The 24,249-nt window shown below is 42.9% G+C and overlaps 1 protein-coding gene across 1 annotated transcript in view; it reads right to left on the reverse strand.

The window, feature by feature from the left end:
* ABCA13 (ATP binding cassette subfamily A member 13) overlaps positions 1-24,249 on the reverse strand; it is a 377,080-nt gene that overhangs the window by 113,027 nt on the left and 239,804 nt on the right. Inside the window, 5 exon segments of the mRNA XM_090049781.1 lie at positions 8,979-9,087; positions 16,727-16,814; positions 19,709-19,827; positions 22,774-22,855; positions 23,699-23,791. Coding sequence (XP_089905907.1) covers positions 8,979-9,087; positions 16,727-16,814; positions 19,709-19,827; positions 22,774-22,855; positions 23,699-23,791 — 491 coding nt within the window.

Raw genomic sequence — 24,249 nt, forward strand, 5'->3', positions numbered from 1 at the left:
GCTATTCGTCCAAAACTCATTGAAAGAGCTTGCAGATTCAGTACTGCTCCTAATATACTCAGCACCCTCTGAACCCCAGCCAGCCCACTTAGCAAAATGCAGGGAATAGAGAAGAGGACCTTCTCTTCTGCCTGATGAATGACTCATTCATGCCCTCCAGATCATGGCTGAAGCACAGGGACATCCAAAGCAGAGAAGCTGGAATTGTCACCATCACTGCCTGTGTTCACGCATAAGCAGACCTTGCATTTTTCTTGTTTGTCAACACGGCACTACATCTTTCAGACACACTTGCTTCCTATTGCAGTAAAACTTTGGCAAACCTCAGAGACGGGCTGAAACTGAGCAGCTTGTGCATCCAGATTGGTGTCGGGCAGAAAAGGGATTGGGGCCATCCAGAATGGTGGGGCTGTATGTGGGGCAGTTAGGCATAGTTTCATAGTTTCATAGTAGCTAGAGTCGGAAGGGACCTAGGTAGATCATCTAGTCCGACCCCCTGCCTTAGCAGGAAAGAGCACCGGGGTCAGATGACCCCGGCAAGGTGCTCATCTAACTTCCTTTTAAAAATCCCCAGGCTAGGAGCCTGCACCACTTCCCCTGGAAGCTGGTTCCAGGCCCTAGCCGCCCTGACTGTGAAGTAGCGCCTCCTAATATCTAATCTAAACTTACCCTCCGCCAGTTTGTGACTGTTATTCCTGGTCACTCCTGGCAGCGCACGGGGGAACAGGGACTCCCCCAATACCTGCTGATCCCCCCTGACCAGTTTGTAGCAGGCCACAAGGTCCCCCCTTAACCTTCTCTTGTGGAGGCTAAACAGGTTCAGGTCCCGTAGCCTATCCTCATAAGGCCTGCCCTGCTGACCCCTGATCATACGAGTGGCCCTCCTCTGAACTCTTTCCATATTGTCCACGTCCCTCTTGAAGTGTGGCGCCCAGAACTGGACGCAGTACTCCAGCTGCGGCCTGACCAGTGCCGCATAGAGGGGGAGGATCACCTCCCTGGACCTGCTCGAGATGCATCTGTGGATGCATGACAGGGTACGATTGGCCTTCTTGACTGCCTCCCCACACTGCCGGCCCATGTTCATCGTGGAGTCAATGACGACTCCAAGATCCTTTTCCGTCTCCGTGCTGGCAAGAGGGGAGTTCCCCAACCTGTAAGTGTGGTGCCGGTTCTTCCTCCCCATGTGCAACACCTTGCACTTATCAGTGTTAAACCCCATCCTATTCTCATCCGCCCACCATTGCAACCTGTCAAGGTCAGTTTGTAGCCTATTGCACCCTTCTAGTGCACCCACATCCCCCCACATCTTAGTGTCATCAGCAAACTTGAACAGGGTGCTTTCTACCCCCTCATCCAAGTCACTGATGAAGATGTTGAACAGTGCAGGCCCGAGGACCGAGCCCTGCGGAACCCCACTGCCCACATCCTTCCAGGTCGAGAAGAACCCATCCACTACCACCCTCTGGGTGCGGCCCTCCAACCAGTTGGCGACCCATTTGACCGTGTGGGCATCGACACCACAGTCTCCCAGCTTTTTGATGAGGACAGGGTGAGAGACAGTGTCGAAAGCCCTCCGGAAGTCCAAAAAGACTACATCCACAGCAACCCCTGCGTCTAATGATTTGGTGACCTGATCGTAAAAGGCCACCAGGTTGGTCTGACAAGACCTGCCACTGATGAACCCATGTTGGTTGCCCCTGAGCATGCATTCCCCCGCAAGGCCCTCCTGGATGTGTGCCAGGAGAATTTTTTCAAAGAGCTTACCCGGGATTGAGGTCAGACTAACTGGCCTGTAATTTCCCGGGTCCTCTTTTTTTCCCTTTTTGAAGATAGGGACCACATTGGCCCTCTTCCAGTCCTCCGGCACCTCGCCAGAGCACCACGAGTGCTCATAGAGCCGTGCCAGGGGTCCCGCAATGACCTCAGCCAGTTCCTGTAGAACCCTAGGGTGAAGATCGTCCGGACCAGCGGACTTGAACACGTCCAGCCTCTCCAGAAGTACCCTAACTAACTCCTCGCTAACCCTTGGCCCAGGCGTGTCTCTCTCGGGGCCCGAGGGGGGCCCAGCAGGGAGGTGGCTGAACTGGTCCCTACTTAGGAAGACAGAGGCAAAGAAATCGTTAAATATGTTAGCTTTGTCATCTGGCGTGATGACTAAGTTGCCCATCGTGTCCTGCAGGGGCCCCACATTACCCGGGACCCTCTTTTTACCCCCTATGTATTTGAAGAAGGACTTCTTATTGTCCTTAATCCGGGAAGCTAGTCCTATCTCCAACTCTGCCTTGGCCCTCCTGACTGCCCCCCTACATCCTCGGGCGACTATAACATAGTCCTTCTTGGCGATGACCCCATCTCTCCATTGGGTATATGCCTCCCTTTTAGCAAGGAGACATTCCCGGATGCTCTTAGTGAGCCATGGGGGTTTATGTGCCCTCCTGCTCCCTTTGACCCTTGTTGGGATTACCTCCCTTTGGGCATGGAGGATCGTCTCCTTAAGGAGCAACCACTCACCTTCGACATCTGATTCCCTTCCCCTCTGGGTCCTCAGCGCTTCCCCAACGATCCTCCTTAGCTTGTTGAAGTCAGCCCTCCTAAAGTCTAGGGCTGTTGCCTTGCTGCAGCCCTTTGCCACCTTACGCTGGATGGTGAATTCCAGCAAGCGATGATCGCTGTCTCCCAGGTGGCCCATCACCCGCAGCCCCCTCACCAGGTCATCACCCGTGGCCAGCACTAGGTCCAACAAGGCGTCTCCCCTGGTGGGACTGTGCACCTCCTGGGTTAGATGGAGGTCCTGCACTCTGGCTAAGAACCGACGTGAGCGATCAGACTTGGCTGACTGCTCCTCCCAGCAGATGTCTGGGAAGTTCAGGTCCCCCATGATGACCACATCCTTAGCCCTCACTGCCTCTGTAAGCTGACCTAAGAATTCCTGGTCGAGCTCTTCTCCCTGGTTGGGAGGTCTATAGTAGACTCCCACCGTTAAGTCTCTCTCCCCTGGACTGCCTTTTACTCTAACCCAGAGCACCTCAGAGTGCCCCCCCTCTACCCCCATGCTAATTAACGAGGAAGTATATTCCTCCTTGATGTAGAGTGCTACTCCTCCACCTTTCCTTCCTATCCTGTCCTTCCTATATAGCCTATAGCCCTTGACACTCACCGCCCAGTCATGCGATGAGTCCCACCACGTTTCTGTGATCCCTACTATGTCAGGGCTGGTGACAGCTAGGAGGAGGGCGAGTTCCTCCTGCTTCTTCCCCATACTTCGAGCATTCGTGTAGAGGCATTTGAGGCCTTCAACGGTTGTGCCCACTGACCCCCTAGTCTCAGCAATGCCCCGTCCCCCATCGCTTACCTGTTTCTCCCTTTTGACCATTGGTCTGGGCTCGCTGGCTGTTGCTGGGCCTGGTAGTTCATTGGGGGACACAGGGACCTACTGGGCACATCCAGACGAGCATGCACGTGCCTCTTGCTCTATCTCAAACCCCTTTCAGGTGGGGCAAGAGGCACATGTATGAATGAAAAAATGTTCAGCATGGGGAGAAAAGTAGACATGAAGTCTAAAAAAAACAGATAAAAAAAGAGAGGCAACTGGAGGCTGGGTCTTCCACAGAGATGCTCTGGCTGCCAGAGCATCTCTGTGGTTGGTCCCTCACCCTGGTGCTGAAGCACAGGCAGCGTGCTGCACCACCAGGGCTCCAGTGTCGGTAAGCATGGGGTGGGGGGGGGCTGGAGAAGAGGACTATGGGGGGACCCCCGCTGGCCCCACCCCCCAGCCCCGCCCTGCCCAGCTCCATTACCCACCTGCCCCCACCACCCTGAGGCCCCCTGATTCCTTTTCTGCCCAGCCCCATCCCCTGCCTGCCCCCGCCACAAGGTCCCAGATCCCTTTTCTGCCCATCCCCATCCCCTGCCTGCCCTCCAGGCTCCCCCAATCCCTGTCCCACCCAGCCCCACTCCCCGGTTGCCCCCCAAGCCCTCTGATCCCTTTCCTGCCTGGCCCTAATCCCCCACCTGCCCTCCCAGACAGCACAGGTGCTGGCTCCAGGCTCTAGATCCCCCAACTGCAGATCTAGGAGGAGTCAGGCAGGGTTCTTTTTCCCCAAGTGACACAATTTGCTCTGCAACAAGGTGCACATTCAAGCACGTGTGCTGAGGCAAAAAGCCTCAGCTGAAAATTTGCACCTCTCCTATTTTAGCTGCTGCAAGCACATATGCTTGCATGTGTGTACACGTGCGCCCATTGTGTGCCGCAATAGGTAGGTAAGATTGGTGGCTCCTGCAGATCCACAAGATGTATCCTCTGCCCCTGCACACACTGGAGTAGACAGGCAAAGGTTATACACAGTGCTGACCAAGGTACCCCATCCTTGAGATTCAAGTGGCAGCCGCAGAGTAGCTCCCGTTACTCCATGACCTGGAAAGAAAGAATGACCTCAAGGACTGTCCCAACACACAGCTCTGGGATGGGCCTGGGCTGTGGGACACAAACAATTCTGTAATCAAGTGGCATATTCTTCACTGACAGATGACAACTGACAGCTGAGCTATTGTAGCACAGCAGCTGCATGAGCATAACACCACTAATATTTCTCTGCCTGAATACAAATCATTTAAAAGTAATTTGAAATGCCTCCCAGTCTTAAAAATAACACAGAATCATTTTGATAGGAACAAGGGACACCTAGATGCCTCAACTTCCATAGCCACACTTGTACATTGGTTGTCCCAGAAAAAAACTGCACACACACACACACAAGGTATGCCATTACTATTATTTGTGCAGCTCTACTGAATTCATCAGGTGCAAATAAGAACAGAGTTGGCCAGAAAATATGCAACTATCAGTACAGTCAAGTCTCAGGGATGAGATACAAGTAGGAAAACAACTATACCACTGCATTTGTGGCACAGATAAATTACATTAAATTAATGAATAACAGGAAACTATGTCCTTCATGACATGATGGAGATTAATGAACTTAAAAACAAAAACCAAGTGCCAGAGCATATTTCTCTAAGGGAAAATCCCCCTCTCCCTTCCTTTCCTGCAACTAAAAGCACCTTTGCAATTATAGCTTTGAAGAAAAGGAAAGGGAAGAGTATTTTTACAGTAACATCACTGGAAACAGCACCAGACTAAGACTAGAGACAATTATAGAATTCTTGTATACTATTTTGCAATATACACTCAAAAAAGATAAGCAAAAGCTGCCTCCCTTTGTGGGTGGCATAAAACACTATTTTCTGCTGGCCCACTTACCTCCACCAGCCCTTTGCCCATAACCAGATATAGTTAAGCATTTACCACTGCTGGAGGGGGCAAGTCCAGTCCGTCTTTATGCACATCTACTGTCTGTCAGCAAGCCAGCCAATCCTTTAAGCATGCTGTGTGGAGATCAGTTGGGAGTATGGGGCTGGAGGAGGGAAGGAGGAGTACAGAGGTTCCCATCAGAATGTGGCCCGGTATGGTTGGACACCCCCTGATTCCTGATACCTTCTGCTAGACTTCGATATCATGGGATTTGTCCAGTAACATTCCACTCAAGGGGACTTCATTTCTACGCATGAAATCACTGAAATCTTAAAGTTAACTACATCATATAGACATTAGGGTGCTCCTTCTCCTTTATTGGTGTATATATCAAATGGAAAGAATTATGAAACTAAGGTTAAGCTTTCAGTAAAGGAAGGAGTCTCAAAGAATTTTACATTTTCTTCATGGCTTTTTTTCATCTCTCTTCTTGATATTTTTCTCTTACAGTATATAATCTGATTGGGCATTACAAGTAAACTCCAGTACCCAGATGAAATTTCCCTTGCCCACCCTGATATATAATGCACAGTGCCCAGACAGCCAACCTAGCAGCACCCTCTCCAAGAGGCAGGACAGTAGTGGCAGTATATGTAACCTATGAGGTAAAATAATCTGGTTCAAGGTGACAGATCCCATATAAAGGGATAGAAAATAGCATAGTTCCTATTTTGACTGCACCAGGGCTAAGCAGCAGAACCTCTAGGGTTCTGTGTGAATGACAGCATAAATGCCAGTCACTAAAGGAGATAAGTTACAATCATTTCTTTTATAGGTTCTACTTAGAGAGCATCTATATTTAGGTTGGATAAGACTTTCTGAAAATCTTGCAGGATGTTTTTGTTTAATGAGACACAGCTATTTGCAACTTTTATTAAACACTCTAAATAAAGCATTTCATTAACAGTAGCTCATCAATAAGTGACATTTTATTTTTTTCCCCACTACCCAAACAGTGATAACAAGGCCCCTGACAGGACTACTTAGCAAGACCCCAGATGAATAGATTTAAAGCTAAGCTTTTCAAAGATGACCAAGGACCTGCATAATTGCTCTACAGGAATTAGGTGGCATCTCCATTAAGGCTCTTAGAAGAAACCTACTTCAAATAAAGAAATAACTGAAGATAAAATATTAGCCTTACACCAAGACTCTTAATTTAAGGGATAAAGTGAGTGATGATCCTAGTACAAAGATGACAACAGGTGGCAACACAACAACTGAATCCCCAATACAGATTCCTGATCTAGGTGCTGCCACAGGAAAGCTTCCTGGCTACCAAATAACAGAACACAATGTGGACACCATTATTTTCCTTTCTACTATGGCCATGAACTTCTAGGGCAGGGAGTTTTTTACTTTAAATTTGTTTGCTTAGTATATTTTGGGAACCGCTGTAAAACAACTATTTTTCTCATTTTAACACTATAACGTTTTCAACCCTCAGCCAAAACCATTTTTTCCTCTTATTTTATCATTCCCTTTGATATTATTTAATGTTATAGTTGTGTTATCCAATTCTGTAGAGGCAACATGCACAAAAGACAATTTATAAGACAAAAATATATTTTATGCATTGAATTAAGTGCCAGCCAGAGCACTCATGTAGAGCTGTGCTGAAACCCAGCATAACATTTTTCCTTTGGTGTTGAACTTTCCCCACCAATAAATTATTGCTTTAATGTCTAACATTAAAAAATTCACCATCATGCTCTTTCAATGAATTTATAATCCAAGGTAAGCAGCAATTGCTATAATCACTTTATTATACCAGCTGTGAATGAAAATTAAGTTTATTTCCTTTCCAGGGAGATAGGTTGGTAAGTTCTTTCCACAAGAAAAACATGCATATCTAAGCATGTTATGGAGGTTAGGCACTGCTGTCCCCAACAATGATGTAGAGAGGCAATGCTGTATTGCAGTTAGTGAAATACTCTTTCCCCACCATATCAGAACAGACCACTGAATTACCAATGCCACTACCCCTTCACATTTGAATTTGGTAGTCTTCTGCGCCTTTGTCATAAATTAGCCACAAAAAAACCTTTCCTTTTGTATCTGTATATCAACTTACATTTTTAAAACATCCACTCAAATTGCCCAAATATCTCAAAACACTTCATAAAACTAATAAATTCTCACTGGGAAAGTTCTCTCACAAGGGTTGGATATTTGATATTCACAAATTTGAACAACAAAGAACCATACTGCCTTTTGGAGGTGAACGAGGCCAGGCTACCGCTGCCATTTTGATGCTCCTCAGTGTTGCTTATGCACATAAACCACTTCAGAGCTAGTGAACAGACAGCTAGCATACCCTAAAAAATTGGGCAGAGAGTTGTGAATCACATTCATGGGCCAAGGTGCTAAAATTCTACATAAGATGTACTTTAGTTGCCCACATGCTTTTCTGAATCTGTCCACGCTCACCCTGTCCACTCTGCCCTTGGATGGTCCAATATTTTCCTTGACAATTTATAAGAGCAGATCAAAACCACTAGTCATCTTGACAGTAAAAGGCTACCTTCTGAAAAAGCAAAATACAGCATTAATGCGAAGGAGGATTACAGAGCTGTGCTTTCAAGACATCTAAACTAGCTTCCTAAAAGCCTTTCAACAATACACCAGCATATTCCTTGCACGTAGACACTCAGTCTCTAATTGAAATCATACAAGGCAAAAAGAAAGCAACAAATAACTGACAGTCTTCAAATTTAATATTCCAAATAGCATTTTGACCACTGCTTTTTAAAAACCACTTTGTATATATCTACCTTATCTGACAGGTAAAGCACACACCAATTCTGATTTTGCCAGGATCACATGTTTATATGCCCTTTCCTGCTGCTATCACATTTTAATCCCTTTCTAACTTTCTGCCTACAAAATAGTACTTAGCATTTTCTGCCCACCAAAAAGAATCATAAATTGTATTGTGTAGCACTCACCTCAAATTCCAGGCAGAATGCAAGGAAAGATGCACCTTAAAGACTAACTAAACCAGAAATTCATAAGCTTTCATGATACCAAGCTCACTTCATCAGATGCTGTGAAGTGATCATGAGCTCACAAAATCTTATGCACATCTCTGCCTCGTACTCTGGCTGATTTCAGAATAATGCAGCTAACTACCTCTCTCTCTGCTCAAATGCCAAGATATACTGCTTTGAATTTACCACCTCTCCTGATCTAAAACAGTATAAAGCTACTTTAATCCATTGGACACTTTGCATTGCCCTCTCTATCCATAGCTTGAAGAATGCTTTCCAAATCTCACTGGGCATTTGCAGATATGGCCTACAGTTATCATATATATAAGGCTTTCATCCCAGTCAGGAATCTCATGGGGTTAAACATATATACACATATACAAATGGATATCTCAAAAGAGTGGGACATCCAGCGCTAGCAGAATGCATAATACAAACACCATTTACCATTATTTATCAACTATAGCTAGACCTACTTGACCAAAAACTTTTGATAGATTTTTTAAATTATTTTTTCCATCAGAATATTGCAATTCAACCTCTAGGTTTAAGAAAGATCAGTCCAATTTTTCACACTACTATTTAATGTCAACAGAGGAAATCAATTTTTGTTTTAAATCAGTAGTGTTAGAAAGAAATGAGTGAATTCAAACAAGGATTTTGAACATTATTACCATATTGTCTCCAGTCCACGTTAGAAGGCAAATTCATCCACAGAATAAGGTTGTTCAATTGATTTAAGTATGATGGCAGTGAATGGAACCCTTTCTGGTTGTACCACACCTGAGAAAGAAAACAGAGATATTAAAAACAAAAAGACAGCCTCAACAGGAACCCCAAGTTCAAAATATCCCTAGATCTGAAAGAATTTCAGAGCCAAGATGAAGTAAAAGGAGAGCAGCTAGATGCTACTCTAAGGAGCCACAAGCTTCTGCAGGTCATGGGAATCTGCTGTAGACCTCAAGGTGTATAAATATAGGTAGGGATTGCAGGAATGTTATTAGGGGGAACAAAATTTCACTGGGAAGTCTGTCATTATGGGCAAATGTTAACTACCCATATATATATACGCTGGAGAGGAAACACTTCTAATATTAGTAGGGCCTTAGTATTTCTGGATGTAATAGCTAGGAGAAGAGGCATGGAGAAATAGTGATTTGTCTGACCTGAGTAGGAGGCAAGATCAAGTTTTAGAACAAGTGTTAAAGAAAACATCAATTAAAGATATGGAGATAAAGGAAAAATGCATGTTTTTTCCCCAAAGGTAGATGACCACAGACTAACTTAATGTTTCTTTGATAAGAAAACTGATTTTTTTTCTGGACAATGAATAAGGAGTAAATCTAATCTATCTAGTTTTCATTGAAATGTTTGATATAGTGCCACATCAGAAATTATTAGTTGAGCTGTAGAAGACAGAGATTAATACAAGATCCATAAGGTGGGCACGGAACCAGCTATTGTGGAGATAACCCTTGCTGCTGACAAGGAAACTGCTGGTTGGAGGAAGATTACTTAACAGAGTTCCCCAAGAATTGGTCATGGCACTGGAATTATTTTTTTATTTTCATATATTTTTATTTTTGTATTTTATGTATGTGCAATAAAATTTGCTGTGGAAGCAAGTTTGTGTGGTAATGTCAATACAGAAAAGAATCAGAATATTATGCAGAAAAATGGATGTCATTGAGGGCTGTGATGAAATGTAATTGTACAAAATGTGAAGTCATATGCTATGGACTAAGCATCTCTGCTACAAAGCTGGGAGTTGGAAAAAATAAAGAGAAATCAGATCTGTTTCTATTAGTCAATTATGGGATGATAATAAGATACCAATCTAAGCAGCTTGTGAAAAAGCCAAATATCTTCCAATAATCTATCATTTGAGGTATTTCCAAGACAAGGAAGGATCCTTTCTATTTTGCAATAGTGATCTCTTTGTGAGATCTCTTTTTGAATACTTTGTGTATTATTACATACAACCCACAAACCCCACACCCCCTCCATCACATATACCCCCCATAAACCCCCACACACATTTCCAACACCCCACACCTGCCAGCCAACCCCCCCCCACAAATGCCAACTCTCCACATACACACATACCCCCAACACACTCCCCCATACCCTCTCGCACACACAATATAGAGTATGACTATTCTGAGCTATTACACAATTGCACTTTGGAAATGCATGTAAATAAGGACAAAATATTTCTTGAAATAAAATTAAAATATGTTATAATAGATGTTTAATTTTTCATATATTATTTGGTTTTTTCCATGTCCAAGATGGCAAAGCTCCCCCTCCCAAAAGGAGTACTTCTGGGAGAAATGGGAGGGATTACCAGTGGCAAAAGTCAGGGGTAAAAGGAGGAACTTCTAGTCCCAAGATGATGACCAAGGGGGCAGTACACCTGTCAAGGGGTGGGGCTACCCTTGTGGCCCTCAACAGATCACCAAAACCTGTTAAGTGGCTCTCCAGCCAAAGTAACTCCCCATCATTGGACTAAAACAAGAGATCACCTAGGCCTCTGCTTCTTCAAGCATCTATCTCAGCCTAGCTTCATCATTCTTGGCCCATTCCAGTATGAATCTTACGTTACCATTTGTCCCAATGTGCAGAATTGTCAGTAGATTTTTCCTCAGTCTTAAGATCATATTCAGTCTCTGGTACACATCTCATATCTGCTCTTAGTGAACAGCACAGCCTCTCTGTCTGGATCCGCTCTAGTGGCAGCATGTCAATTATTCTTTATTAAGAATAAACATAGACCTGCCTCTTCCCAGTATCAGTGTTCATTCGTTCCCTTCCATTCTTCCTTTTGCCTGCAATTTATTCTGCCTTATGTCCTCCTTCAGCCTCCTGTACATCATCCACATTGGGATCCAGTCCACAATTATTTGCACCACCTCTTTCTCTCCTCCCATAGTGCCAGCTACTTCTCTCTTCTTCCTAGCCATCTTATCTTCTCTATCTGACTGTTTCTCCTCTGAATTCTTCAGTGTAGCAAACTTGTTCCTAAATTCTAATTCTTTCAGTAGCTGGTTTTATCGCACCCACACAGCCTCCTTTTCCTTCCTTTCCATCATGTTTTCAAATCCCCATCATCCATCAACTCTCCCACACTATACCTCTGATCCTTGGATCTTCTCCTTTCACAAGCCCTATCACACAATACTTCCTATGTAACTATCTTCCCTCATGTACCCATTCAAGGATAATATACACCCCACTGATTCTACTTCCCTTCAGTCTTTGGATCACCTTCCCTGATTTCTCAGTAGCCATGACCATCTGCTCTTATTAGTCCCCATGTGAAAAAGAGACATCACTCCCAAACTTCCATCAATTAAGTCCCATGTTTAAGTCTCAGTCTGAGATCTTACAACTTCCAATGCACTTCATACATATTCTCCAAAACTCTCGCATGACATTTCTGTCCATAAGTGTGTGGAATACTGCATAAAACCTTCCTTTAAAGCCATCAGCACCCTTGGTGACTAAAGCATGGAGAGAGAAAAGACCTCAGCTTTCCAAAAAACAACAACAAGAACACACATTGAAGAAGTAATTTTAAGAATTCTATACTTCCTGGTCCCCTGTGCAATGAGGCACCAGAGCAAAACAAAGACTGTACTAGCCCACAATCCCATTTCTTCTTCTAGCTGTTCTGTTCAGATCGCCTCAAATACAGAAGTTAAATGCACATAATGAAAACCATTGCAATTATATGCATTGTATAGAAAAAAGAGGCAATTAAAAAAACAATAATGCAAAATTCTGCTGACACATTCTCAGTTCATTGGAGACCAGGGAGAGGTCTCACTAAGTATTCACAAAATATCCCAGGAATTTCATAATGCAACCAAGATTCTAAAGGAAAGCATAAAATCTGACAATATAGCATTGTCTGTAACAACACAGTTGGGTGTCCTGCACAATAATCAGAATCAAAGCATTCTTCCTCCAAGACTGGGACAAAATTGTGTAAGTCAGACCATCAGGAACTAGCCAAAATTAAAGAAAGATATTTATTCATTTATAATTTGGCAAAAGTGAAAAGAAAGTCCTTGATGGTATTATCTTCATCAGCAGATACATCTGGCTCTTTTTCAAAAGCCTAACATCTTATTCTGAACAAGTGACCACAAAAATAAAGACAGTGCACTTGGTTCCATTCAAAACATTTGCCGATCTGCCGGAAAAACCACTTCTACCTGGTCACTAATTCTGGGGAGAGAGGACAAGGAGGAAGGAATCCACACTTAACAGATCCATCTTTCTCTATCCCAGGGTCAGGAAGAAGTATCCAGGCAATAGCAGAACCTAACCACAAATAGAAAGCTCCATCAAACAGCTATGGCATTGGGCTAAGACTGTAGTTCTGGACTCAGCCCCAGTGTAGCCATGTCTATGTCTACCTGACTTTCTGTGTAGTGGTGGGTAAGTTGCTTAATTGACCTCGTGTCTCAGTTCCCCATTTTTATGACAGGTTATTTCTATAGTATTGCATCGGACAATGAGGCTTTCTGATACAGCTACTGATGAACATTCTCTAAATATCACCAGGAAGAGCAACAGCTTGAGAGACCTTAAGGCACTGTTTCTCAACCAGGGTGCCACAGCATCCTGGGGTGCTGCAACATCCTTCTAAGAGTGCTGTTGGGTACAACACAATATAAGTTGTGTAAATACTTACATGAGTCACAAGAGAAACTTGGAGATTTTGCATAGGACTCCATAGTGTCAAAACATTCTGACCTGTTGTGGTCTTTATAACGGAAGACTTATATTATTTTTCCATAGTCAAGAAACAAGTGAAAGCTAAGAGCTGGCATTTCCCATGGGGTGCCTTGTGTCTAATCAGAGGTACTTTGGGTCAAAATTTTAAGAATCACTGTTTTAGGGACAGATGTCTTCTTGCCGGGGATATAATTTATTTTATTATATCAAGCATATCAAGCATGGATCTCCTTTCATATCTAGGAGAGATCTTAATAGAGTCAGTGCCCCAACAATAATGTTATTAGCATCCATACCCTCCTTTAAATGAAGTGGTCTTAGATTTCTGAATCTATGTGGCTTATTAAAACTTCTCTTCCTACAACTGAGTAAACATCATTCAAATGGACTTCCTTTTAGTTCACTGCCTTTGAGCAGAGCAATGACAAATTCCTGGTGTTAATAAAGTAACATTGTTAATTTGCCCAATTTTATCTTCAAATCCTAGTCAGGCAAATTATTCCACAGTAGAGATTTTTTTTAGTTAAAAAAACAAAACCTAGTACAGAGGCCACCAGCTTGGTCTCTACTCTGTTTTTAGTGTTTTAAATACCCTATAAATTTGCCATTAATAAGATACCTGGAAGCAAGTTATTCTTCCAGCTTGGATTACTGACCTACAGCTTGTAATGAATATAGAGAAGCCAAAGGAACAAATTGCCTTCCTGCATGCAACCTGGCTTCCTAAAATCTTCTAGGAGCAGATACATTAAATTTGATATCTATATGATCACCTAGTGCATTTCTATAACACTTCATAGCCCACATTATCAAATGCAGCTGAGGAACACACTCCTCCAACACAGAAAAAGGGAGGAGCCAAGGAGGACCTGTTGAGTTCAGCTACATGCCTGTGCAGTGGTGGGCCTCTCCAAATGTCAGAAGTCTGTATTTTTAATCAGACATTCCTGGCAGTTTTGTCACATGAGTGGAAGCTGATGAAGCAGGTAAGGTGTTAGACACCTTTAATGTTTTAACTAGATATTTTTAATCTGAAGTGACAAGTTAGATGGTTGGTGCACTCTGCAGCGGGAAACAGTATGTGAGGATTCAGAGGTTTCCTACAGTGATATGAATTGTGCAGTAAGTCTCTTCAAATGCAAATTTCACATTTTCTTTCATAAGAGGCAATGTTAATGGTATATTCACTGTCTTGTGAACAGGCCTGAAAGGTCAAAGTAAAAGACTGGCCATTAATTACTGAAAGGTTAATGCAATAATTTGACACTGCATCAGTCGAAAGCCACTTCCAGGAGGTATTTTAGATAACACAATGCCCTTTATAAATCTAGTGCACTGTTGTGTTTGGCTCTGAAATATGAAGCTTACTCACTAACAATATAACTATAATTTATCCTGATACTGATGGCAGGTGGAGTATGTGCCAAAGACATTTTTAAAAAGACCCTCACAAGAGCCTCGGAGGAAGCATGTCAAAACAAGAATTTAAAATGATTGAAGACACATGGGAGAAAAACAGTAGTAAGAAAAACAACAATGTATTACAACCCTCTCTAGACTTGGGTGCCTAATTAAGAACTGATTAAAAATCAGAGGTTCAAATCAGAGGAGAGACTGAAGCAAGTTCATCTTGCAGAAAAGGCGCTTATAGAGGGACATGATAGCAGTCTTCAAATACTTGAAGGGTTGCCATAAAGAGGAAGAACACCTTTCCTCTCTTGCTGTAGACCAATGGCTTGTAGTTGTAGCCAAGTTAAGTTTAGATTGAATATCAGGAAACTACACAGCAGTTTAGATTGAATATCAGGAAACTACACAGCAGTTTAGATTGAATATCAGGAAACTTTTTCAGTGGTAGAACAGTGAGATAGTGGAATAAACTGCCTAGGGAAGTTGCAGACTCTCCTCCACCGGAGGTGTTCAACCAGAGGTTGAATAGCTACTGGTCAGGGATGATCTAGCTGTAGCTATGCCTGTGTTTTACTATGGAATTTCCCCTGCTTCTGGGTTTTCCTAGTTGCCCCCTCTCCACCTTTCTGTTATACATGTAAGGGTGTTTTTAAGCCTCTCTCAGAGTCACTAGACATTGGCTTCAGTCAAGGCTTAGGATTTTGACTGGGGTGTGCCAATGCTCCTATTGAGACTTAAAGCCAGAGGTTCCTGGCTAGAGCATCTTCCCCCCCTGCTCAGGGTCAGACCAATTGCCTATCTGGGGTCAGGAAGGAATGTTACCCTACGGTTACCCTATGGTTAGACTGGTATGAGTTTTTGCCTTCCTCTGTAGCTGGGGGCATGGCCCTCTACCTGCATTCCTTTGTGCATGTATTAACAATTTTTTCTATAAGCAAGACGTTGGCTGCTTTGGCCCCCCCTTCTTTACCTAAGACAGATTAGGATGTTATGTTTCATGTTGTCAGGCTTGATGGTAGTTTTAAAAACAGTTTAGATTATGAATTTGTATAGGATGGTTAGTTAGGGATTATTCTGCCTAAGCAGGGAATTGGACTAGATGACCTCTGGAGGTCCCTTCCTGCCCTGCTTCTTTAGAGAAGAAAAATAAAAAAGCTAAAAGAAGTTTGTGAGATAAAAAGGGACCAGAAAAACCTTAAATAAACATGCTTGATAGTCAAAACAAAATGGTACAGGTTACAGCTGACTCTGCAAGTGCACATTGATTTTGAAAAACAAAGCATGAGATAATGGTATCCACATCCCTTTTTAACTCAGCTCCCTATTAAAGTGGTAGACAAGGGGGTAATTTTGGATAAACTGTTCCAACTCTACCTCATTTGCAAGAAATAATAATATCTATTTCTATTCTTCTAAGTCAGGTGACCCTGCTGAGGAAATAAAATTAACTACCCACTCCCACTCTGCTTGCATCAATCCCAGAAATGAGGTGGTGAGTCTGCCTGCCTTGAGGGACTCAATTCCTGGGTTTCCAGTATGTCCAAGTGCACTAGCTTGGAGAGCTTCCAGGTCATCTTCACTGCCTCATTTTAGGGCTCATCTACTCCGAACAGGAGCAGTTCATTGGGGCCTATTTCCATGGAGGCATGACTGAACACTGCTGTCATAGTGTTTAGACATAACCATTGTGTAATCTTAAGCAAGGTACATGAACCCCTCAATTTCTCCATTTAAAGGGGAACGATAAAGGGATTCAGGAGCACCTTATTAGTGGAAAGTGTTATTCATTATGCAATTGTGATAGTTACCCTAGACATTCAAAACTTTACTTTTTAAAGCTATGAAATTGATGCATAAGAATAAAAATAGCAAAGAACATTATTTCTCATGAGAATGGCATAACCATCCATAATAATTCATTTGAACAAAATTCAATGAACTTAAGTCAATTCTGAAATTGATTTTTAGTAAAAGCAGAAAGTATACAAAGGAAGATTTAGGCTGATTACCAGGACAAGTCTTAAAAGTAAGCTCAGTTATATTCTGAAATACTTTCAAAAGGGCAGTTATAGAAACCTTGTCATTTGAGTTATTTACGACCGATATATGCAAATTAGAGGAAGATAGCTGTATGCAAGAAACTTGGACAGAAGACCTTGAATACATTCCTTATTTCTAACTACAAATATTCAGTTATATTATTGTTTCTTATTTGTTAAGCACTAAGGATCTTGGAATCCATGGTAAATATAGAAGTGCACCTTACCTTAGCCAAAGGCTTAGAGTTTGTCCAATTTGGTTTGACACCTTGAAGTTCAGGGTGTATTTTCACTCCAAATGTCCAACCTCCATATCTAGTAATATAAAACAATGCAATAGTAAATTATCTGTCAGCTGCTTGCCTTTGTTAGCATTGTGAAAAATTACTTTTTGCAACACAGAAAGACATATCTTTATGATTATTCTTTACATGTCAAGCTGAAAGTGTAGCTCATCCTCACATAATCAGCATATTTCTACTTGAAATGGAACCTAATTTATAACTTATAATCAAGTGATTATTATGCACTTTAAAACAAAGGAAGTTCCTTTAAACTCCACTGATAAAACCTATATTTTCAGAAAGCATAATTATGCTGCTAAGATGGTTTGGATTTTTACAAAACGTATTTTACCACGCAATTATTTCCAAGGCCAAAATGTATTTTAATGAATCATTCATCCTAAAAATGTACCTTGAACTTGTAAATTGAAGTTAAAATCAAATTCCATTTCACAGATGGGAGGGGGGGGTGTGGCGGGGGGTGGTACACACACACACAACACACACTTCCTTCTGTTCAGTAAAATTACACTTGCTCAAATTTTTCCAATTATGTCACTGGGTTTTTGGTTGTAGCTGTGTTGGTCTAAGGACATAGGCAGACAAAGTACTTTGAGCAGATGTGATATCTTTTATAGACCAACTGAGCAGCTGGAAAAAGTTCTCAGCAAGCTTTGAAGTGCAGTCACCCTTCTCCAGGCATAGGGAGTCTCTGCTGACCAGAGACTCCTCAAAGTACCTTGCCTGAAGTTATGTCACCTATTCACTGCGGAGGTCCAAAGGGATCAGAGGAGGACTGAATTAAAACAGGCATCATGGACTCATTCTTCATACCCATGTTCCTGGTGTCATGCAGTTATATCAGGACCTCAGTTTTTTTCCCCTGTGAAAAAGGTGCCTAGCCCTCATGGTTGCAAAGAAAATTTGAAATGTGACCTAAGTATAAGTAATGTACCAATATTTGCCTGACTCTGCAAACAGCCTGAAACAGTAGTGCTAAAAAACCTTAATTGCCCCATTAATCTCTATGGCAGATAAACTACACAACTCACTGAACTGAGATACACTAGCATTTCTAATACTGGCCATTTTCAAGAGCTAGGCATTGCTGCAAAAGTCTTGCTAAGCTAGAAAGCCCCAAATCCTCATTAACCGACTGCTGTGTAGTTTCCAAGTGTTACAAACGTATTCAGCAGAGTGTCTGCAGGAATCTGCATATTCAGCTAAGTAAACACCAAAATCCGCCATTTAGGTTAAGAAAGGTATAATGGGAAAGTTTGTTAGAATGCCTTATTCTAAGGTTAATACAATTAATAAACTATTGGTAAACAAATAAAATTGTATATCGATAATAATTAGTGATTTCTGTGACCCTGTGCATTTATGTATTGCTACAATGCAACTGCATGCTTACACTGTTTTCTTAACCAAACAGAAACTTTAGGGATAATATAAGGTGGGGGTAACTTCATTAATGTGACGAAGAAAAACAGAAAAGGGAAAAGGCATGATGAGCGATTTTTGCCCAACCTGTGGCAGGTAGTTGCCTGGGCACACAGCAGAGCTGGGGCCCTGTGGCTGTCAGATGCCATTTCCCAGCAGCACCAGTGGCAGCACAGGCTCCTTCCAGCTGCACTGCCATCAACCCATCCCTGCTGCCTGGGCACCCTGGCCTGTCCACCTCGCACTCACTGCCAGGGGCAGGACCCATACAGACCGGGTGCTCAGCCAGACATCTGGGATGGGGCCACGGGCCAGCGAGGAGTGGTGTTTGGGTGCAAGATGGGCAAGTGGAGCCAGAGAAACCCCAGGATCTCAGGGCAGTAACAGTGTGTGGGGTCAGAACAAAGTCACAATTCACTCAGCGCATGTCCCTGCCTGCAAAACTGGGGCTCTGCCTTCCCCAGCCAGAGCACACAGCTCTGTGGCCGGGAAGCTGCATCTAGGGCCGGGGCCAAGCCCAGAATCCTGAAGCAGTGAAAATGCGAGGCCTGGGCCAGAGCAGAGCCATGATCTGCTCTATGCATGCCCCTTCCCATGGGACCCACACGCATCACAGGAGTGTGCACGCAGCAGATCGTGGCTCTGGCCCAGGCCCCAGCTCTGTGCTGTCACTGCCTGTAACTCCATCCTGTGATCCCAGCCTCACCCATTCCTCCTGCTCCAGCACATCTCTCCCAAGCCTCCCATAGCCCCATTCCACATATGGAGTTTTGGTGAGTTATTGTGCGGTGGTTGGGGTTGCTGACCTAGCCTGTGACACTTCAACAAAACTCTCTATATGGTCCATAGGCCCAAATAACTGCCTGACCCTGATGTCAGGGATAAGAAATTCTCCTGGATTTCATAATGACATCAGTTTAGCTAACTGATATCTTATAGAACCACTGAAAACTTAATTCAGTCTAGGTCCCAGTGTCTGAATAAAACCAATGAGGATCTCAGATTGGCTTAATCTACTCCGATAGATAATGGAGACCTGCTTTGTGATCCTAAATTACAGAGATTCATAATTTTGGAACAGGAAGTCTTATGTTGCACCTGTACTATTTCAGTAACAATCCTGATATCTGTTTGTATATGGCCAAGTTTTCATTCACTGCTCTTGAGTTGTTATACCAGGAGTGGGCAATTATTTTGGGCACAGGGCCGCTTACTGAGTTTTGGCAAGCCATCGAGGGCCGAATGACAGGCAGCCCAGGGCAGATAAATATTAATTTTCTAAAATTTTTAGGGTCCCCGCGGGCCAGATAGAATGGCCTGGCAGGCTGCATCCAGTCCCTGGGCCACATTTTGCCCACCGCTGTGTTATACTCTACTCATGTCTGTAGCACACAAGACAAAAACTCTATTCCATTGTTCTAGCACAACTTTCTAGAAAACTGATTAAAAAAAGGGGAAATCCAGGGGAATATTAAAAAATACCTTGCTTTGTTAGAAGGTCTGATTAAATATTCTTCCACATTGAACCCTGAGAGGTTGTACAGGAGATGTCCTTGCATATTCTTCAAGTAGGGAACTGAGATATTAATAATTGGGCACTTCTAAAAATAAAAATAGCACACAAATTACTAAGGTTCCTTCAAAAACTTCAACCACTATATGTTCAGCCTCAAACTTTAATGTACTGCATTTTAGCTGTAATTGTATTTTGCAGCTTTTATAACTTTTTGATAAATTATGTATGGTTTTATGTTTATATGGCATTTAAAATAATTACATCACCTATATATATGGTACAATATTTTCAGTCACCTTTGTTTTAGAAACATCAAAAACTTTATGAATGCGAGCTTGGAAGGTCTGCAGCCATGAAAAGCACACTGAGACTTTTACAGTCACTAACATTCATCTGTTGAACATGAAAATAAATACACAAAAATGCACTGGATGGATTATGAAAGAGAGGCAGAATTCAAAATCATCCAAAATATTCTTAACATTGTCCAATGGACTGAAGACGGGAACATACAAAGATGATTCATAGACAATCAGTCACTTCCAAAAGTAAGCAGATTACAACATCAAGTGATGAGACATTTTGTACAGTGGAAATGAGCAGTGAGAAGTGTTGGATGTACCCAAAACCTAGATAAGCTAAAATTTGCCGTTTTCGAGATTCTTCTTCCTCTGCATAGATACAGACTGCCTCCACTGTCCACCTGTGAGTGGCTTCTCCTTTCTTCCACCTTCTTGCCCTTCTCTCAGAATCAATGTTCTATCCAGAGTTCTCAGCCCATCCTTCTCCCTGTCCTTGGGTAGGGTGCTCTGCACCCCATTTCAGCAGTTTGTTTCAGCAGTCCCTTCTGTGGCTCGTCTGCCTCAGCATGGCCCAACCATTTTCTCTTGGAGCTAAGGAATAGGAGGATGTTTAGGAAATCCATACCTGTAACAGGGAACCCTGGCCCTGTTACCAGAAGACAGGTCGGCCCCTTTAAAACCAGAACTTTCTGGGCACAGCAAGCTGGTAAGGTGGGGGTTAAAAGCTGAGCCAGTGGAGTTTCGGGGCCACTCCCCAGCTTCAAACTTGCAACCATATGGCTGTGGGGACAGTGGACGGGCCTCTGGGCCAGGGAGACCGGGCTCTAGACTGCAGCAAAAAGGAGAGCCACGAGCCCCAGGATTAAAGAGCTAGAGCCTTGGAGTCAAACCCTATCTGGTGGGTTCAGACAGGGAGGCCTCACTAGAGAGAGACTGGGGTCAAGGCCAAGGGTGGCAGAAGACCCCAACATACAAAAACAATAGGCGGTCTCCTGCTTATATTTCCATCAAGATGTGGCAGGTGAGTAGACAGTGGGACACAAGAAACCTTAAGGGGACTCCAAGGTTGCCCCACATAAGGTGCGGATAACGCAAAAGATGGTGCTGGGGAGGGAGACCTGTTACAATACCCAACCTGGAGCACTGCCTAGCTGTGCAGAAGCATCCCCTCCAGCTAAGAGCGCTACAGCTTCAGGAAAGCTCCCTTGACCACCTCCATTAAGTGCTGATCTGTCCATTTTCTGTTGTGCTTCCCAGATATGGTCTCCACTACATAACCTTGCTATCTGGATCTTTGCTCTCATCAGCCATCATGTTTACCACTACAGGCCATTACTCCATAATCTCCCTAACCCCTCTCCCTGGCTCACTGCCTTGCAGTCTCTCTGGCCTCTGGCTGCCCAGTAAGAGCAGTGTAACACCAGTCCTGGATCTCCTCAGGCCTTGCTAGCCTGCAGCCGAGGGACTTGGGTCCCTAGCCTCCTCCTTACCTATCACTACAGTGGCCAGAACTGTAATCAGTGTCCAACCTGTAAAATGAATGAATATTCAGTGCTACATCTAAGTAAGTAATAGAGAAAGTATAAGCAGTGAATACTGAATGCTGCTAAGGCAGGTTTGAACTCTAACCAATCAAAACTACTAAGTCTTGGTTTGTCAGGGTTCATACAGTAACATTTTAAACAGAATTATATTTGAAAGGCCTGAAATCTCTTTTTGGGAAAATACATTCTATCAAAATTTCAAAGATATTTGGTTCATATAGGCCTCCTCTACACATTACAGGTATTGAACAATTAACTGGTTAATTGTGCAATTACCTGAGACCAGCTACATGTGCAAAGTAGCTGTTACACAATAAAAAGTTTCAACCAGATATAAAGTTAGATTTCTGAAAGGAGTACTAACTTTATAGCTGGTTGCTATCAACCTTTAATTTATATGTGTATCGGGTTTTCCTTGAAGCTGGGAGCCCCGGAATCTGACAAGGGTCCCAGCCAGGGCTGCAAGCCCTGCAACTGCTGGGGACCCTCAGCCCCAGCAGCTGTGGACTCTGGGTCCGAGCTGCATCCAGCAGCCGCTGGGACCACCAGTCCTGTAGCTGTAGATGTTGGGCCCCTACAGCTTCCCTTCCCCAGGCAAGAGGATTGCTGCTGAGGTAATCCTCCAGCCACAGAGGTTTTCCACATCCCCAGGGCAGAGGGATCGCCTGAACCTCCCAGCCCCAGGGAATTCATATAGCCCCAGGGAAGGGGGATGGTCCTTGCATCAATCTTTTAGCTGTGCAGATTTCCCACATCCCTGGGGCACAGTGATTACCCTGTAGAAATTCTCTGGCCCTGGGCAGTTTCATGCACCCCTGGGGTGGAGAGACTGCCCCAATGGTGATCCTCAGGCCCCAGGTGTTTCACAAGCATAGTAGGAGGCATAATGTGTGAATCACACATTAGATCCCATCGTGCCTTTACCTGCACATAGAGGGGGCTGCAGCATACCTTTTACAATGAGCCATTCCTGGAAGATGTAGTTGTTTCACAAGCTCAGCATAGCAGACTGCAAGCAGTTTGGCTAAGTACAGTCTAAAAATTGTTTTACAACTCATTTCCCTGCAAACTCCAGAACATGGAGTCAAAGCAGTACAAGAGACAGAATGAAATCTCATAATGAGGCCAATCCACTGAGTTCCTTTTTTTTTTTTTGCTTATTTTATAGGAATGGAAGAAATATACCTGTTGATCTGACACACACCCACAAGAATCCAAAATTTTTTGTGGTGAACTAGGCTCAGTCTGCCAACACAAATCATTTTTTCTAAGGGAGCAAACGTAACAAGAGAAAAAAAATCATTAAAAGAAAAAAAACAAATATTTTATTTAACAGAACATGTCTACAGTATAGCAAACTATGACTCTATATTGACAACCTTCACATTCTAGTCTATAACAGTATCTTCTCTTTAGTAAATTGTGGGCGACTGTCAAAATGGCTTCCAATTTATCACTAAAAATACCTATGCATGCAAATCAGCCAATTAGTTGCTGACCTGGTGTTTGCATTCACAAGGCAAATAAACATGTGACCACAACCACAAATAATCTAAATTTGAAAATCCAGGCTTCTATATAATGAATACTGATTCAACAGAATAAGCCTTGCAATTGCTGACTGTGCCACCACTGATTTCATTCAAACTGACTAAAGGACTAATCAAAATTCCTCCAGAATTAATAGAAAGTCTATCGCTTACATGGCTTGAGATTTCCTCTAAAAGGAAGCTCTATGATATTTTTCAGCTGTAAGCAAGCCCAATCAATAGAGCATTTTTTAAAACTCATGCTATAATGGCCAAGCAAAGCATAAGAAAATAAAACACAGAAATAGAAATTATTTACAAAATCTCATATTACCTCTTATTTACTTTTGGAGGCATAGATATTCTTTTAAACTTCTATTTTGTAAAGGAAGGGAAGATTGTTCCTCTTCAAGCAAATAACAGTGAACAGCGGTTTGTTTAATGACTTATTATTATATTAAAAACCTTACAAAGCATGACATTTAAATAGCCGTTCCAAAAAAATGCATGCACTATAACAATAGCTGTAATCATTAAATCAGTCAAGTAGCGCATTAATAAAGATGTATTGTTTCACTTACATATCTTGTCTTGAGTACACACATGGATGTTGCCAGTCTGCAAAATATCTCAATAGGACATGAGAGAGATTTTGTAGGTCATCACTGTCAGTGCTGCTCAGAGACAAGGGAGTAATCAGTAAGGTCATCAGTACAAAGAAAACCTATGTTTGCACTCAGACCCTTACCAAGCTTACCTTTGAAATCAAGGAATCATAAATGAGCAATATGCCCTAATACTATATTCACAGCAAAAAGGCTTTACCAGGACAGAAAATAGATAACAACCCATTTTATCAAGTAAAAATAGAAGGACACCAGTTTTAACAATTAAATATTAAAATATTTAAATATGTACGAATTTCTAAGATCACTATGTGAACATTATCTGTGCCTCAAAGCCAATTATTTCTTCTAGATACTGGCATCAATCCCCACAAGCTGCCACACAAGAGGAAGATATACTCCTAGTATTTCATTTATAAATTCAAAGGCGTGGGCTCTCTCTTTATGATGATAGAATCTGCATCTACTCTTTTGATCTATATCAGGCAAAGGAATATCTCTGCCCA

This window comes from Crocodylus siamensis, chromosome 5, assembly GCF_052110815.1.
Source record: "Crocodylus siamensis isolate JL-2025a chromosome 5, ASM5211081v1, whole genome shotgun sequence".
Taxonomy (NCBI): domain Eukaryota; kingdom Metazoa; phylum Chordata; order Crocodylia; family Crocodylidae; genus Crocodylus; species Crocodylus siamensis.